The sequence below is a fragment of the Chaetodon auriga genome, chromosome 14, assembly GCF_051107435.1.
Source record: "Chaetodon auriga isolate fChaAug3 chromosome 14, fChaAug3.hap1, whole genome shotgun sequence".
In the NCBI taxonomy this organism is placed as follows: domain Eukaryota; kingdom Metazoa; phylum Chordata; class Actinopteri; order Chaetodontiformes; family Chaetodontidae; genus Chaetodon; species Chaetodon auriga.
Window position 1 is genome coordinate 23,123,745 of NC_135087.1, and position 16,865 is coordinate 23,140,609.

The 16,865-nt window shown below is 41.3% G+C and overlaps 1 protein-coding gene across 1 annotated transcript in view; it reads right to left on the bottom strand.

Moving 5' to 3' along the window:
* Nucleotides 1-15,959, bottom strand: part of ccdc85ca (coiled-coil domain containing 85C, a) — a 33,024-nt gene extending 17,065 nt beyond the window's left edge. The window contains exon 1 of the mRNA XM_076748872.1: nt 15,057-15,959. Within this exon, the coding sequence (XP_076604987.1) occupies nt 15,057-15,732 (676 nt within the window). The 5' untranslated portion in view covers nt 15,733-15,959. The remainder of the gene's footprint in view (nt 1-15,056) is intronic.
* Nucleotides 15,960-16,865: the final 906 nt, after the last annotated feature.

Below are 16,865 nucleotides of genomic sequence, written 5' to 3' on the forward strand. Positions count from 1 at the left end.
ATCCAATTCTGCTCATTAATAGAGCTCATATTGCTACCGCACATGTTCAACAAGTACTAGGTTGATGCATAATGCTGATGTTATAACATTTAAAACCTCAATATGACATACACTGTGAACATTGTAGAATGTGTGTGTGGTGGGGGGTTGGGAGGGCTGCCTATTATTCATGTTGTGGGGATGTTAATCTGTTCAACAATCACACTGTTAAGGTAAGGCTTAGGGTTAGACAAGTAGTAGTTATGGTTATAGTTATGGTCTCCAGGAAATGAATGGAAATATAGGTAATGTCCCATCACAGTTTCCCAAGGTATACAAGACAAAAAACTAACAGCTTCTCAAATTTGTCTGCACACATGCACACACACTGGTTTATTTGTTCTGTATTGGTATTCAGTGGAGCTCCTGTGCAAACGCTCAATTTGGTGGATTTGCTTCAAACTTCCTCACTGGAAAGTAGCCAGAAGCTGCCTGGGGCTCTTCCAGTGATGCTGGACAAAACAATGCAGCACTATTGTTTCCTCAGCATGCCTTTTTTCCCCCACAGTGCTTTCGGTCCATTATGTGTGCTGGAATGTGGAAATTCCACACCAGGTGGTTTCTCTCAATAAATCCCTGTGATGCTAGGCCCGGGCTAATTTTTACAGCAAAACTGAACTCTCTTTAATACATTGTAGGAGTGATACTCAATTTTAATTGGCATGGGCGCCAGCATGGTGGTTTGCAATATCTTCAGATGAAAACAAATCATTGCACTGGAAGTCCACTTAGAGAGATTTCATGTAAATGTAATGGGTATCAAATGATGAAAGAAAAAGCTTTGTGTGACATGATTACCACTTCCTAACATTAAATAAGTCAAGCAAGCGAACATTAGATTGATTTTTTTCCCAGTGACGATGTCCTCGCCTGCTCTGTGCATCAGTGAGCAGGCAAAGCAAAGTGTTGCTTGCTAAGAAATCTAAAAAAAAATCGACCTCTTTTGGAAAAAAATTGTCACAGGTTCAAAAAACATATTGACATGCACAAAAGCCCCCAAAACTCATGAAGGTAACTTGATGCATAAATTCACTTCATGCTTTGTGGGAACACACGAGTATGATGTGAATAACTGAATGACTTTTGTAAACTGAACAACACGGGGTTATTTGTTTCAAAAGTACATTTTATGTAGACCTACTATATCTTGAAAACTTGAGTATTCGTCTTGTTTCTGATTCCACGTTAGCCAGTGGTATGTAGTTTAGTATGATACTGATATGTGCTACATCCCTTCACACTCATTACTGTTAATAATAATCTACTTTTTACACCACATTAGAGGGCCAAGTAATGAGCTGATACATTAATATTTTATTGTAACTCTAAGTCAGCAGTCCTAGGGGTCCATTCCAAAACATTTACAGGAATGTTCATGCATATTTCCATACTTTCAACATAGATCATGTTGCATTAGATTCAACTTTATTGTCACTGCATAGAGTACATCCACTAGTGAATCAAACATTCATTCTATCCAAACTATTAAACATTGTTCAGCAAAGCCTTGCAGGCTTAAAGCTCCCTGCCAGAAACTTTAAAACCTCCATCTCTATCCCAAACATTGTGCAGTACTTTCAGCTCTGCTGCTTTCAATGCTGTTTTCAGTCCTGTATTGTAACAATGTATCAAACTGAAGGAGATGCTTGAAAACCCAGCTGAGGTTTTTTTTTTTGTAACACCCATTGTACAACATAAATATAAAACCCTTTCAACTAGCTGCTGGCAAAACTGTGAAGAACGCTATGAACACCATTCACATGTCATGTATTTATGAATCCAATAATGAGCGTCAACATTTTACTAAACCACACACACACACACGCACAATATAACCACTCGGAATATAACTTTAGTCTTCAGTGCATTAAACTTCTGAGAAAGATGTCATTTTGTTCTTATTCTTACACTTCAGTGGTACACACAGATATATCCTCAGTGAGTTATAACCGGAGGAAGCAGCAGCTACAGATTTTGGATATTTAGGTAATGGGTGATTTTAGATTTCTAAAAGCTACAGACTCTGTCCTGATACCCAAACTACCTGTACAACATGTACACACATGTGATGGATTCAGCATAAATAAAGTGAGACGTTCACATGTGATTCTTCCTGATATTTATGTACAAGACAATGGATAACAACACAGAGAAATTCTAAATTAAAAATAATTTTACATCTGGAATTCATTTAAACTATTAGACATGTGATTGAGTAAGATATTTTTTCACTGGACCCCAGAGTCATTTTGTTTTTACTTCAAGCTAAATTCTCCTTTGATTTAGAAGTTTAGGAGTATTTCTTAAAAGTTTTATACACACCACTCCAGAAATGCTCACTACAGTAGCCACAGAGAAGAAAAGCTTTTCACGACATTGGAAATAGTATATTTGAAATACAATAAGTAAAATGTCTTAAAAACAGATATATTGCTAATGTCATATGACTTGACATCTGTGCAGCCACCAGTCTGGAGGTTTCATCTTTGTGCTGGCACACAACTACCAGAGTACCAGCTCAAGGATGGACTGATACCAGCTCAAAGGAAGCTGGAAGTTTTGACATGTTTTATGTTGTTTTACTGTTTTCATGGTTAGCCTGTTTAACATGGTGTCAGCATTTATCACACAGCTTCTCCCACATAAAGCCTGTTCTGCAGGGTGGGCACTGGGAGTGGGGCCTAAAGAAGGACTGGACCTAAAACTTAATGAAACCATTGCAGATTTGGAGCAAAGGACAGTATGAGAAAAATGATGTCTTCTTTGTTTTTTAATCATGTAAACCTATTCTAATGACCACCTAAAATAAAAGTATGAACCTGAAAATGAACATAATATGGCCTATTTACAAGAAAAGACACTGCAGATTTAGTTTCAAGTTGTAGTGGCACATCAACACACATGATAAAAGAAATAGTTACAAATGTACATTTTGAGAAATGCTTTTTCCACTTTCTTCCTTTTTCCAGTCTGTATGCTAAGTGGCACTGATCTTCTCATCTCCCTCTCTGAAAAACTGTCATTTGTGATTTCCCCCCTTATTGCTTTCATTCTGGTTCTTTAAAAGTTAGAGGAAACAACTTTCCACGGGATCACACAGATATTCTGCATCTGCTCATTCAAACCCTTCATTATGTGACGCTTATGCCAAGTAAAATACTCAAACTCTACGACACCTTGTGATATAGTGCTGCACCATTAAAGTTTTTACTGGAAATATTCTTGATGGCTTTTTATACACTTTACATTGTTTCCCCAAAATTGATTTTAAGTATCTTAGAGAGCTTTGGGATACATGAAATTGAAACTGAAATTATCTCCTGGCTGAAACAAGACCTGAATGTCTTCTTGATGACAGAGCAAGAACTGGTGCTGGAGGACTATTAGCATGCTCTGGCTCTTATCACAGGGGTCAGAAAAACACAATCTGAGTCTTATCTCCATGGAGCTCACCAGAATCACACTCAATGAGACTGATTACTTGTTCATACAGAGTGCAGTGCAAAAGAGACATGCAGCATCTTCACATTCACACAAGTGCGCACACATCAAAGACAGCCACAGTTGTTGGAGATATCTCTGCACTACTCGGGTCGGACAGTGTGACAGACTTGAAGGTTTTCAGTTTTATGGCTTTGTCCCAGAATGCTGACTTTCTCATTTGGAGGACCACTTTAGGGTCAGAGTGATTTATAGCACTGAGTGGTCAAAGTGACCTCAGGCAGCATGCACTCATTTTACCTAATGAAGGGGAAAGACAGAGTCTGTATGGCCTGTTCACATCAGCTGACATTCACCTGTTTCTGATACCTTCTTTGGGGTAGTAGATTGGATAGCCAACCATGATATATTTTGAGAACACCAAAATGTACCCAAAAGTGTGGTGCAACAGAGGTTGGAATTGGATGACTAAGAGTTTACAGGCTTTATTTAGGATATTTAGGATGGTGCGCTGAGCTAAATACTGATGTGTAACTAACACTGATACAGCTAAAACGCTAACAGTGACAATGTTGACATGCTGATGTTTATTAAACATAATGTTGAGTATGTTCACATCTTAATTTAGCATTGTAACATTTGCTAGTCGTTACATTACAAAGGTCACCCTCATTCATGATGGCACTGAGGAACAGTGAGGTGATCACCAAAGTCATTAGGTTTCAGTTTTTCAAGAAAATCTATCCAATAGTTGTCGAGATATTGTATTTCAGCCCGGACCAAAAGTGGTGGTGGACCAACCAACCAGACAGTGTCATCCCCAGAGCCCCAAAAAAAAAACCAAAGCTAAACGAAAGCATTGTTCTGAACAGATTCCTCCTATTTGCCATCCAATTTTATTATCTGTTATGGGTCTTTTCGATCAGGTTTCTATGAGTTTGCTTCTATCTAGATGCATCAAGTCATGTGATGTTTGAACACATTTTATATCTGAACTGCCCAAGTAAGGTTACCGTACAACCTGATGACAGAGCAGAGGCCACTCCACAGGACAGCTCAGAGGGGACACTGAACAGCATTACTTTAGTGCATGTGGTTTTACATTTATCATGGCCAATAAACATTCCCATTCCAACTCTTGTCTACTTATCTGGGGTCAAGCCTTTTTTACTGCGAGGGCGACTGTCAACAACTCCAACAACTTGTCCAGTAGCTTCAACTGCTGCTGGAAAATGCAGGGATCCATTTATCAAAACAGTCTGTCCTCAGGTGTTTCTTATTAATTGTACAAAGATACTGGCTTCTTTTCTTTGAGGTGTAAACAATTCACCCAGGAACAATTAGACACATTCTTCCGATGATTTTCTATTCTTAGAGCAGAGTTCATCCTCTGGGGAGCATGAATGTGTTCAGCATGTTTTCTCAGTTTGCTCATCAGAACATGAGTAGAGTTACTCCAAACAGGGACAAATAGAAGCACTGTTGTTGCTTCAAGTTTACAATATTGCTTTCTTGGCACCTTAACCTGCTCTTAGCAGTGGTAATTGGCACTGTTTTATCCTGGTATTTGTGTGTATTTGTTGGTCTCTTTTCTCTCTCTCTCACAAATATACAGTGATTAAAGCTTTCTTACTGAATCATATCAGCCAACTCTGCTGTTAATATGAAAAACTATTAATTTATTTATTTTTACAATACCAAAGTTGACAAGCCATAATTGACATATTTATCACTTTACAATGAATATGAGGAAGGTGCTTGTCCTGACATATATTTAAGATTAGTTCATGAGTGAATATGTGGAAGGATTATAGGCATATTTGAAATTAACTTGTAATGACCTAATTATGTCTGCAGCCCTCTAATCCATGTTAAATAGCTGTTATGCTTCATTTTTTATGGATACATGTGTCCTTCATTGATGTCACACAGTTGTGTCTATTAATGTATGAAACTTTCTGTCACACAATCCTGTCTTTCAGCCCCTCTGATGCTTCCATGCATTAGAGAGATGGATGTCCACCGTTGGTTAACTGCAGTTTTGATTGTGTCTCAGTTTCTGTTGCATTGTGGAAATAATTGGCTATAGCTGTTTTAATTATTTCAGGAAAAACATCTAGTCATTAAGTATTTTTATTTCTCCAGCTGGAGCTCCAGGTGACCTGTGTTCAGAACACGGTGTTCCAACCTTCCTGCCTGGTACTGCCTTGGCTGCAGTCTTGAGGATTTGGCTTGAATGTTTTCAGCTCATAATGAATTCAACCTTTGCAAATGAAAAGGAGGATAAAATTGTAATATCAAAGGAGCGCTGAGCCCCAATGTTCCTTCTCAGATTAGATTTTGGTGACCAATGTGTAATATGTTACCACACTGGACAAATAGCAATATTACTGTATCATACAACTGCTCGCACCTAGACCTAGGAATCATAGAGTAAAAGCTGAGTTTCAGTACCAGTACAAAACAATACATTTTGATACCTCACATTGAGGAATATAAATTCTTATAAAAAACAAGCCAAACTGCTCAAATACACTTGTCTGTAACACAAAGGAGGCATGAAAGAGCTTGACTAAAATAAAACACAGTCTAAGACTTAAATGAAGAAATTCCACTCAAATCTGTTATTTTTATCTCTCTCTTTGCATACAAGTTACACACAAGACACACTCTGCCCTCAGCCAGGTGTACATAAGTTTTGGTATGATCAGACTCTATAGCAAATCCTTTCACTCTCATGATTTTAATATTTCAAACCAATCAGTATCCCTCTGATCTCCAGCTGGTCATCCTGACACAGATGGTTCAGTGCAGCAGATAGCTGGGCTTCACATTACAAGCTAACGGAAAGGAAACAAGTTTGAGTTCCCATAGAGCAACATAAGGGTGTAAAGAAGGAGAGGTCTGAAAGCTGGAGCTTGTAAAGAACCAGGCTGAGAGGAGAGGAGTGTGGAGAGCCAGCAGGACCAAGCAGCTCGATTTAATAAGAGCACGGCTTAATCAATGAACCGGTGACTGCTCCACTTCACTACAGCTGCATCACTGTCAGGTAACGTGTCTCAGACTTGTAACTTCTTGAGAACTAAGGACAACAGCCTTGTGTTCAAAATGCATTTTTGAGTTTCTCTGATGCAGTCTTGAGCTCTTTGCATAAAATCAACATGCATAAAACAATTTAGAGGCAGTTAGGGGATCCTGGCCTACACCAACCGTTATCACTGAGAGAACAACATATTGACCAATGAGAGAAGCCCTTATTTACAGTGCAAGCAAAATTATTATGTTTTAATCTTCTTAAAACCAACCAAACATTCTGGGCAACATAGTACAACTTCTATCATGCATGATATGAGATTCTAAGCATATATATCAATGTACTGTACATCTATGTGTTTGCGTCTGCGTGTGAGTTTGTTCAACAAGTACAGAATGTGGAGCTTCCCAAAGCTCAACTTTTACATACCTGTGAGACTTCTGTACTAGCTTCTGCCTTATTTTCACTAAATTTCATATACCAGGACATTTTAGAAGTACAGACCTTCATCTGACCTACTCTCATTTGACAGTTTGGCTGCTGGTCCTGCTCTCAAACTAGCCCACTGCTTGGTTCTCCTATGAATTAAAAGACAGTGGGTATAGGTGAAGAATCTTGCACAGACTGTGGAATGTACTATCATTCTTGAAAGGGTCGCCAAGTGGTTGCCCTATCACAGTGGTTCTCAACCTTTTTTGGATGAACGCCCTCTAATTGATGCCCACACCTCTTGCCGCGCCCCATCAATGAGAAAGCAGTTGGAACCCTTGTATATCAATATTTCTGACTGAAATTGTGTATTTCACTGGCCTATTTGAGATGTAGGCCTACCCACTGTATTAATAGCCACTGTAGCCCTGTCATTTAACACAGTTTGATGATTATTATAATTCTTTTCGATCAAATAATACTGTTAATGAATTGTTAAATGTAAAATTAATGAAGGTTACGCTTTTTTATTGGTTGAACCTATTTATTGTCAATTTCCAACATTAATTAGTCTCCTTCACTGATCTAACTTGACGAACCAATCACAGTTGAAAATAATAATAACAAAAAAATCCTGGCCAATTAAAAAATACAATGAGCTTCCACAACAGAGAGTATAGAGAGAACACAGTAAAAATTGGCTTAACTGACATCAACGGTAGCCTAACTGCTAAGCTGACAAAAAAACTATTTCTGCGTGTTATTTATGTCAAGTCAGAGAACTTCTCTTTAGTGCGAGCCCTGCACTTGGTGGTTTTCAGCAAGCTTCTTCACCAAGGGATGAAGAGAGGTTAACTTCAGCCTGAGTGCGCCCGAGGCGACCAGATTTAGCCAGCTGTCACGGTGTAGCATACACTGGACTGTCAGGATGTGCGGTGCCCGCTCCTTCAAGAGAGTGGTGAAACCACGGTACCTGCCAACCATGGCAGGAGCACTGTCGATGACACAAGAAAGGATGTTGGTGAAAACTGTTTGGCCCCGCATGTCTGTTTTGAAATACTTGCCAAACAAAAACTCCTCAGCTACATCGGTGGCAGATCAACGAACATAGGCCATCAGCAGGACATTGTTGTCAGATGTTGTTTCATCCAACTGAATGCTGTATGTACTGCTCCGCAGTATGACACACAGCTGCTCCTTAGTGTCCAGTGCCATCTCGCTGACCCGGCGTGCCATAGTGCCATAGGAGCTCCGAGTGCCATAGTGTCGTTGCTGAAGGGGATTGTTTTATCGACCCGTGATGGGTCTCGCTCCATGACCATGAAAATCACTTCTTTAATGGCTGGGAGAACCAGTAGAACCCTATGTTGCGGAAATTGTTTTGTTTGTAAATTTGTATTCTCCTACTGCCATTTAGATGAATTTCATTCTTTTGGTTGGTAACTACAGTAAGGAGGATGGCAAGAGCAGAACTGGAACCACGTCCTTGGAGAGCCACGAATCAGTGGGTTAATCGTCCAGTAGTGTTTACTTCAGGGTTGTGTGGCAGAAATGAAAGAGCAAGGTGACACTGGATCACTCTAATGCTGCTTCATCAGAGACCAAACTGCTAATTCAGCATCTGATGGATCTGAAATCCACAACATCAACTTGTGGATATTCGCTGTCCAGTAATAATGCTAATAGTTGGGTAAAGACAGGCCACCGTCCACATTTCTCCTGTCCAAATAATCTTTGGGTATCCGAGGTAACTTTTTATTCCAAATAGAAGTGGATTTGCACTTGTTTAATTCTTAAAAAAAAGTCATTTTGACAGAAATGATCTGACCAGTGAGTGATGAGAGGAGGGATGACATCTCTCCATGTCCTGTTTGGCTTCAGTAAGTGAGATAAGTTTAATTTTATTAAATTAGAGTATTACAGACAGCAGCGATAGTAGCAGGAATTAAAAAGAGATGTAGAAAAGAGTCAAGAAATACAAAATAAAAACAACTATACATATGTACATTCTATACAAAAAAAGGGTGGGGTGGGGGGGATATAAACAATACATATATGTTTATTTTCAAATTCTATTTATAGCTGTCAGTCATTTTACAAGTCATCCCATTCCTATGTTCAAACGTAAACAAAATGGTATCCATAGCAACAAGATCAAAGCACAGAGTGGAGGGGAACGAATCAAGATTGATTCCGTTGATTCCTCTAAGCAAAGATCAAAGGAATCTGTGATGACATCATCATCAAAGCCAACAGAGGTTGCCTTAAGACCACAAGTGACCGCTGAAGACACATACCACAAAACTGTCCAGAGAAAACACTTGTCAGAGAATACTGTTCGGAGAAAACAGTGTTCAGAGAATACTGTTCAGAGAAAACACTGTTCAGAGAAAACAGCATTCAGAGAAAACAGCGTTCAGAGGAAACACAAGAGAAATGGCACACATGGAAGACGCAGAATTCTGGGCAATGGAGCCTCAACGACCACTTGATTTCTATCTCAGCTACCTGGAGGAACAGGTGAGGCTCCAGCTGAAGGACAGCGAGGCGACCATTATCCAAAGTCCTGATAAACACAGAGTTCTGATAGATGTTCGGGAGGACTTGCTGGATACTTTCCTCCATGACCTCCCAGAACCGAGAGCGGGCAACTGGAGCCAGGAGAAAGAGCTCATGCATGCGTGGGAGATCAGCAGCCTGAAAGTCCAGCTGCATGAGGCCACGCTTCCACGTGACCACGCTGCACAGCAGGAAATGGAGAGGCTGACTGGCGACGCCAGGGACCTTTCATTCAAACTGCAGAACATGATGGAAGCCAACGCCAGCCTTGAAAACGAGATCAAGGCATTGAAGTTGGAGCTCCTTGCTGAAAAACAGTCCCATGCAGCGGCTGAAGACAAACTTGAGATGAGCACTCGGAGTCTGAAGGCGCAGCTTTCAGACAAAGACACTGCACAGCTTGAGGCTGATGATCTCGATCAACTGACCAAGGCCATTTCAGTCAAAATGGGGCACATGAGGGAAGTGAAGGACAGCCTTCAAAACGAGCTTAAGGCAGCGAAGGTCGAGCTCCTGGCCGAAAAGCACACGAAGGAAGCAAACGCCAGCCTTGAAAAGCAGATCAAGGCATTGAAGGTGGAGCTCCTTGCTGAAAAGCACACGAAGGAAGCAAACGCCAGCCTTGAAAAGCAGATCAAGGCATTGAAGGTGGAGCTCCTTGCTGAAAAGCACACGAAGGAAGCAAACGCCAGCCTTGAAAAGCAGATCAAGGCATTGAAGGTGGAGCTCCTTACTGAAAAGCACACGAAGGAAGCAAACGCCAGCCTTGAAAAGCAGATCAAGGAGTTGAAGGTGGAGCTCCTTGCTGAAAAGCACACGAAGGAAGCAAACGCCAGCCTTGAAAAGCAGATCAAGGAGTTGAAGGTGGAGCTCCTTGCTGAAAAGCACACGAAGAAAGCAAACGCCAGCCTTGAAAAGCAGATCGAAGGGTTGAAGGTGGAGCTCCTTACCGAAAAGCAGTTCCGTGCAGCGGCTGAAGACAAACTTGAGATGAGCACTCGGAGTCTGAAGGCGCAGCTTTCAGACAAAGACGCTGCACAGCTTGAGGCTCTCTTGAGAGTAGAACAGCTGCAGAAAGAGCTGATATTTGACAGTGCTGAAGCTCAGAAGCTCCAGAAGAAAGTGAGCAACGTGGAGAAAGCCCTGCAAAAAGAGACTGAAAAGGCAGTGGAGAGCATGGTAAGATGCCAGGCTTCCCATCGAGTACAGCTGGACAAACACAGGACGGAGGCCAAAAAGATCAGAGCAGCTCTGGAAAACACAAAGAGTCTGCTGGAGGCTGAATGCCACCACTTACAGCGGGAGAATACTTCCTGTCTGGCTCAAGTGGACGCGCAGAAACGTGAGAATAATAAGCTCATGGCTGCTCTGCAGACTGTGCAACAGTGGTGGCAGAAGGAGAAGGTATTCCTCCATCAGACCATCACTGACCTCAAGCAGACGATGCAAGACAAAGGACAGCAGTGGGAGACCATGGAGAGATCCATGAGGTCACGAGTGGAAGAGCTCCAGAGCCAGGTCATCAAGGAGAAGGAGAAGAAGAAGAAGAAGAAGAAGAAGCAGAAGTGGTGGAGAATCTTCAAACAGCTGGCTCCAGAAGCTCAGAAGGAGTGAGACTGAAATGTCTTCACTTTCTGCAGCAACACAATCAGCTGCACTAATAATTAAAGACAAAAATAAAAAAACACAAAAAAACCAACAACAATTGGATTAGAGAAAATAAAAAGAACAAAAACCAAATCAAAATAAGCAGAAATAATGTTTGTTTGTTTGTAGGTCGGTTGATGAGTTTTTAATTGTAAAACGTTGGTGTAATGTTCAAAGCTTTGTTTGATCGAGATATGAAGGTGGTTTAAGAGTTTAAGGCCAAGCGGCTTCATTTGGTGTCACAGCAGAGAGAAAAGAGCACAAAGCTGCTTGAAGGATTCAACTTCCTTCACACACACTGTCAGTCTCTACAAACACGACACGCTGGCGGCTGTGCTCGTTCTTGTTTTCTAATTCATGCAGGGTTGGATTCAGTTCCTTCAGTGCTTTAACACTGGAAGCATCATTAGTCAGCTCTGAATGCAAAATACACATGTAGAGCACCATTTTACAAAGTTAAAGAGAAATCTTCAACTTCTGAGTGTGACATACAGAATATTAACAAAATCCAACTTTAGAACTCACATACAGGAAATGAAATCTGTGCAAAACACATGAGCAAGATTCAGATTGATGTGGGATTTTTTCATGAGGGCTTTTAACAGGTAGGCTTAAAGGTAGAAGATCTGAAATGGAAATGAACTATTTTAATGTAGTTTATATGCTGATTTAGTCTTAGTTACATTTACAAAAGTTTTGAGGAAAAATACATAAGCAATTATAAAAGGTGAGAAGTCTGATTTGGACTTAATCTGTACATGATGGCCAACTGAAGACATAATATGTGACAATAAAACTTCTAATTAGAGATTAATATTTCAGTTTTACCCTGCTTTTTTTCTGGATTGATCCAGCAACTTTACCTTGAAAATTCCCTGTAAACAGAAAGGTGGGCTTTATGGGGACACTTACCGCATATTTTTCGAACAAACAAAATACTAATACTACTTATACAGATGAAGACGTCTAAAAAAAATCAGTGGTTTAAATCAGTGGTTCTCAACCTTTTTTGGATAAACGCCCCTGTACTCAAGGCCTATTTGAGATGTATCTGTATTCATAGAAACTGTATCCCTGTCATTAAACACAGTTTTTGGGCGCCAAAATAAAAAGCCACAGGTTCCACCTCACACGCGCACCGCAGACGCCTCCGGTGTGTTCCAGGCCTACTCTTGCTATAAATTTGTAAACACTGCGTGATATTGTGAGACAAGGCATGGAAGACCATTAAAAATACTGTGGTGGTGAATGACTGTTACTGTTATAGAAACGCCCCCCTCTCAGCTATTTTGCTCCTGGTGCCCCCCCGACGTTCTCTGAACACCCACTAGAGAGGCGGTACTGCCGACGTTGCGAAACCTTGCCCTATCACATAATAGGCTTAGCACTGGAAACATCACATGACCTCGAAAATAACTCTGCAGAAATCTAACTAAAGTAGTGTCGTACTCCCCAACACTGTGCCAATATCGCCTGTGTATCAGAACACACTCACCTTGCAGTGCTTGGCTCGTCCCCACAGCCAATATACAAATCACGTCTGAACAAGTTAATAGTATAAATTGTTGCGAATAATGGAAACTACATGGTGCTCTCTTGACCAATCAGGATCCAAAGCTCCACCAGCACCAAAATAAGCCATGAAGGAATTAAGCTCCGGGGCCACACCCTCAGAAACAGAGGAAACAAAAGAAGAGCCTACAGGTCTTTAGCAGCAGAAATATTACAAAACATGAATGATTTACACCGAGTTCATATCAAACATCAAGTCATATTAAAACAAATAGAAAGACATTAATCCAAACAGAAAATGCAAAACCAGTTATTCATTATTTTGACTGTGAACATTTCTCTCACTGAAGAACTGTAAGCAAAATAGCCACACAGGAGTGACACGTTCTCTCCCAGAATTATCTGTTATCAGTGGAACTGACTCCATTCACCTGCACTTCCAACACTACGCAAAGTACTTGTAGTACTAGGTGATATCAACTGTTAAATGGTTATTTGTGGAAGATATGCAAGTCTTCAGAGCAGCAGCTAAGTGCCCATCAGAGTCTGTCAGCTCAAGCAGAATGTAGTGTTTAGACTTTGATTCATGTTGTTCTGTTTTTCAGCTGGAAGTCCAGCATTTTACTAAAGCAATAAGAAATACACATCAAACGTGAAACGAAAGGTAATGTAGCTAAATATCTTGCTTATTTGCTGAGTGAGATATTCTCATATTTGAGTTTTCAAGTTACATGTTTCATTGTCTGACTTTTTCATACTGTTGATGAGGCAGTCAGCAGGCTTCAGCTGTCAGTAGCCAAACCTGCTAAACAAGTGTGTCTACTAGACCCTCACCAAGCTGTCAAATGCAACCTTAATCCCCATCTCAGCTTTATATCTCATTCCTCTTATCATAAAACAGACTGAGACTTGTTGAAATGTGTCAAAGACAGGAGTTAGCATGCAGCTGACTGCCACCTCGGCTGCATTCCAACTCCAGCTGTGCTTTAGATCACTTGCTGACACAACTTACCTCCTGCTGGCACTGCTGAGGGGTTAAACCTTCCTTAGATCTGAACTCATCCTTAATGATTTGAGGTAATTAAGCTGGGGGTATCAGTGCCAGGCTGAGCTGGGCCAGACACACAGTCACTCAGTGACAGTGTGCCCCAACAGCAAAGTGATGACATCACCTCAGTCTGTGATGAGAAAATATGTGTTTTTAGGTAGACAAAACTATAAATTATGGTCCAGACTGAGGTTTGGATTGGGATTAATCAATGATTCTGTAGAGGCCTCCTGGTCAATCCGACAAGGTTAGAAGGTCATGGGTTAAATCAAGCATTGCTGCTTTTCCCAGAGTGCACTGGGCATGAAGGCAGTGATACACACAGGGTAACAGGGTTCCTTCACGGTTCTTATGTTTTATATTAACCCACAACAGACCCTCTCTATCCCCACATCCACCTGTCTTTCTTTCACTTGATAACATGCATTCAGTCACGATACCAGCAATACAATCTTTTATCACACTGGTGTGACTTGAAGATTCTCAGCTAATATTTCCTTACAGATTGGGATACACCGGTATGGTACCCTGCTTTAGGCAGCTGACGCGCATATCACACTCATGATGTATACAGTGTCCACTCTTCAAGAAAAACAGCTGTGACAATGCATTTTTCATCAGTGGGTTTTTAAATGGCTTACTTCATGTGTGTAAGACATCGTTGAAATTTCTCATCCCAAAAAGGATCAATACTTCAGTTTATGTAGAAAATTTTAAATAACCAAGACACATGGTTTACACTGGACAGAGACATACTGCATTCCATTTTAAAAAGGACCCAACTTGATCCAACAGAACTGCTTATGTCCTCTTTTGTATTCACATTCTCCTCCCTTGTCAAAACTTGTCAGGTATGTCATGCTTGTAATGGATGTGTGCTGTGTCAATCATGCTTTCATATTTTAACACTGGCCACAGTTGAACTCAGTGAATATCAGCAAACATTAACCCTGAATAATTTTACTGTGACTCTAACTGCAACAAGTCAAATAGTGAGACTAACTCAGTTAATCACCATGTCTCAAAGAAGGATGAAGACTGACCTGTAGTTTGGCAGTTCATTCATTAAATAATAATAAAAACCTTGAGAGCTGTGAGCAAAGTCAGAACAGATACTGCACAAACATCTCTACAGATCCATCTTCATGACAACTGAGCAAACTCCACATGCTGATGAAGACTCTGATTAAGAGTCAGATAAGCTCGAGGACTGTCTCTCCTGATGTATTTGTCAAGAATAAACTTACTAAATAAAAGCTGTTGGCTGAAGTGTTGCATTCTGATCATTGTAATGAGATTTTAAAACAATTTCTGTAGTGAACTAGTCAGAAAGGAAACATCACTCACCGCTCAGTCCAGTCCCTCTGTGGAAGTGAGCTGCGGACAGGTCATCCATAGACCTCCTCAGAGATGCTGTCTTTCCCTCAGATGCTTTGTGAAGGTGGTGGTGGTGATGGTCGGGACTACCGGCACTTCCAGTACTGGATGTGCTACTCCCATCACCGAGGTCCCGAACCGGCACCGAGCAGTTCAGGTTGCTCAGGCTGGACTGGCTGTCGATGGAGCTCCGGGAGCCGGCTCCGCTCCTCTCCTCATCCAGCATTAGGACGATTTCCTTCAGCTCCATATTCTCCGTCCTCAGCGCCTCCTGATCGGCCTCCAGGTCCTTCAGCTTCTGCTGGTACAGCCCCATGTCTTTCCACAGGACGCTGGCCGTATAGCGGCCGAACCGCTGCCACTCCCGGGACACCCTCTTCCCCTGCTGCCGGTCATCGTCCAGGAAGCAGCACAGCTCTCTGAGCTCCTGGTTATCGTCCTGAAGTTTCTGGTTGACCTCTTTCAGACTCCGGATCTCGTGAAGGTGGACCTGCAGGCTTCGGTTCACGTCCTTCATCATGTTCCCGTGCTCCAGCATCAGGTCCATGTTGCGGCTCTCGAGCCTCCTTAGCCTCCGGATCAGATCGTCCTTCGCCAGCATCAGCAGTTCGTCGTCGGACAGCCGGCTCACCTCCGCCCCGTCCATGTCCCCGCTGTGTCTGCTGCGGTCTAGGACGGCTTAGTTATGAAAAACAGATTCACGATAGACTTTAATTCGTGCTACAAAGACAGATCCAAGTCAGGCTTTAATCCACCCGCGGAGCAAAGCATTGCGCAGAAATCTCACTTTCCTGAACATTAACGCTGGAAGTTCTTCTTGGGGACGCGGCGCTGTCTGCAGCCGGAGACCGGAGCCGGTTAGTGGAGGAGCATGGGAGAACAGAGAGAGAAAGAGAGAGCTTATCCTGCTTTCCAGAAAGCAGCACAGTGTCCTCTATAGGCAGCACCACAGACCTGGATCCACTTCCAGCGTCTCCAACACAAAGACCACCAGATCAGTGATAAAGGTCTGATACTGAGCTGATACTGAAATGTATGACAGACTGGATGGTTTAACATCACTGGTTTCACAGGTTCTTGTTTTTAGATGTCCAAACTTTAATGCAGTCTGTATTGACTGACAACAAATGATAGAATCTTATTTTGTTTTTGATATTGACTTCTTCTTCCACTGGTGCACACTGACTGTTATGTCCAGCTGGGAATGGATATCAGAATTTTCTTAAATGTGTTACACGCTGGAATTTGGGAAGAAATATTTCCATTTAAAAAACTTGCATTGGCCCTAAAAGAAGAAAAATTAAATGATTAAAAGTTCCATTTAGTCTGTCCACACAGTGTTGACAGGGGAGAATACTGCTGCAACCCTTTCCCTCTAAATACCCTTCGATTTTCAATTTGTTTTTCATCTTCACCTGTCAGTACTGAACCACAACGCTGCAGCTGGGTGTAACAATTTAGGGAACCCATTTCTCTTTGGGCCCAACCAATTTGTCTTGGGCCCTAACCCTAGACTAACTGATGAGTGCAAATTTCTTGTACTCTTAATTTAGCTGTTGCAAATGAATGAACTAATGAATAAACACGCTACATAAATACATTTACTAAAATAAGACACTTCAGTGATTGATTGATTATGATAATCATGATCATCATTCAGGACCTGGATTTAAACATTATTATTATTATTATTATTATTATTATTATTATTATTATTATTATTATTATATGGTTCTTATTTCTCTCTCCAGCAGTCAAACCATTAAGTCTGGGTAAGGT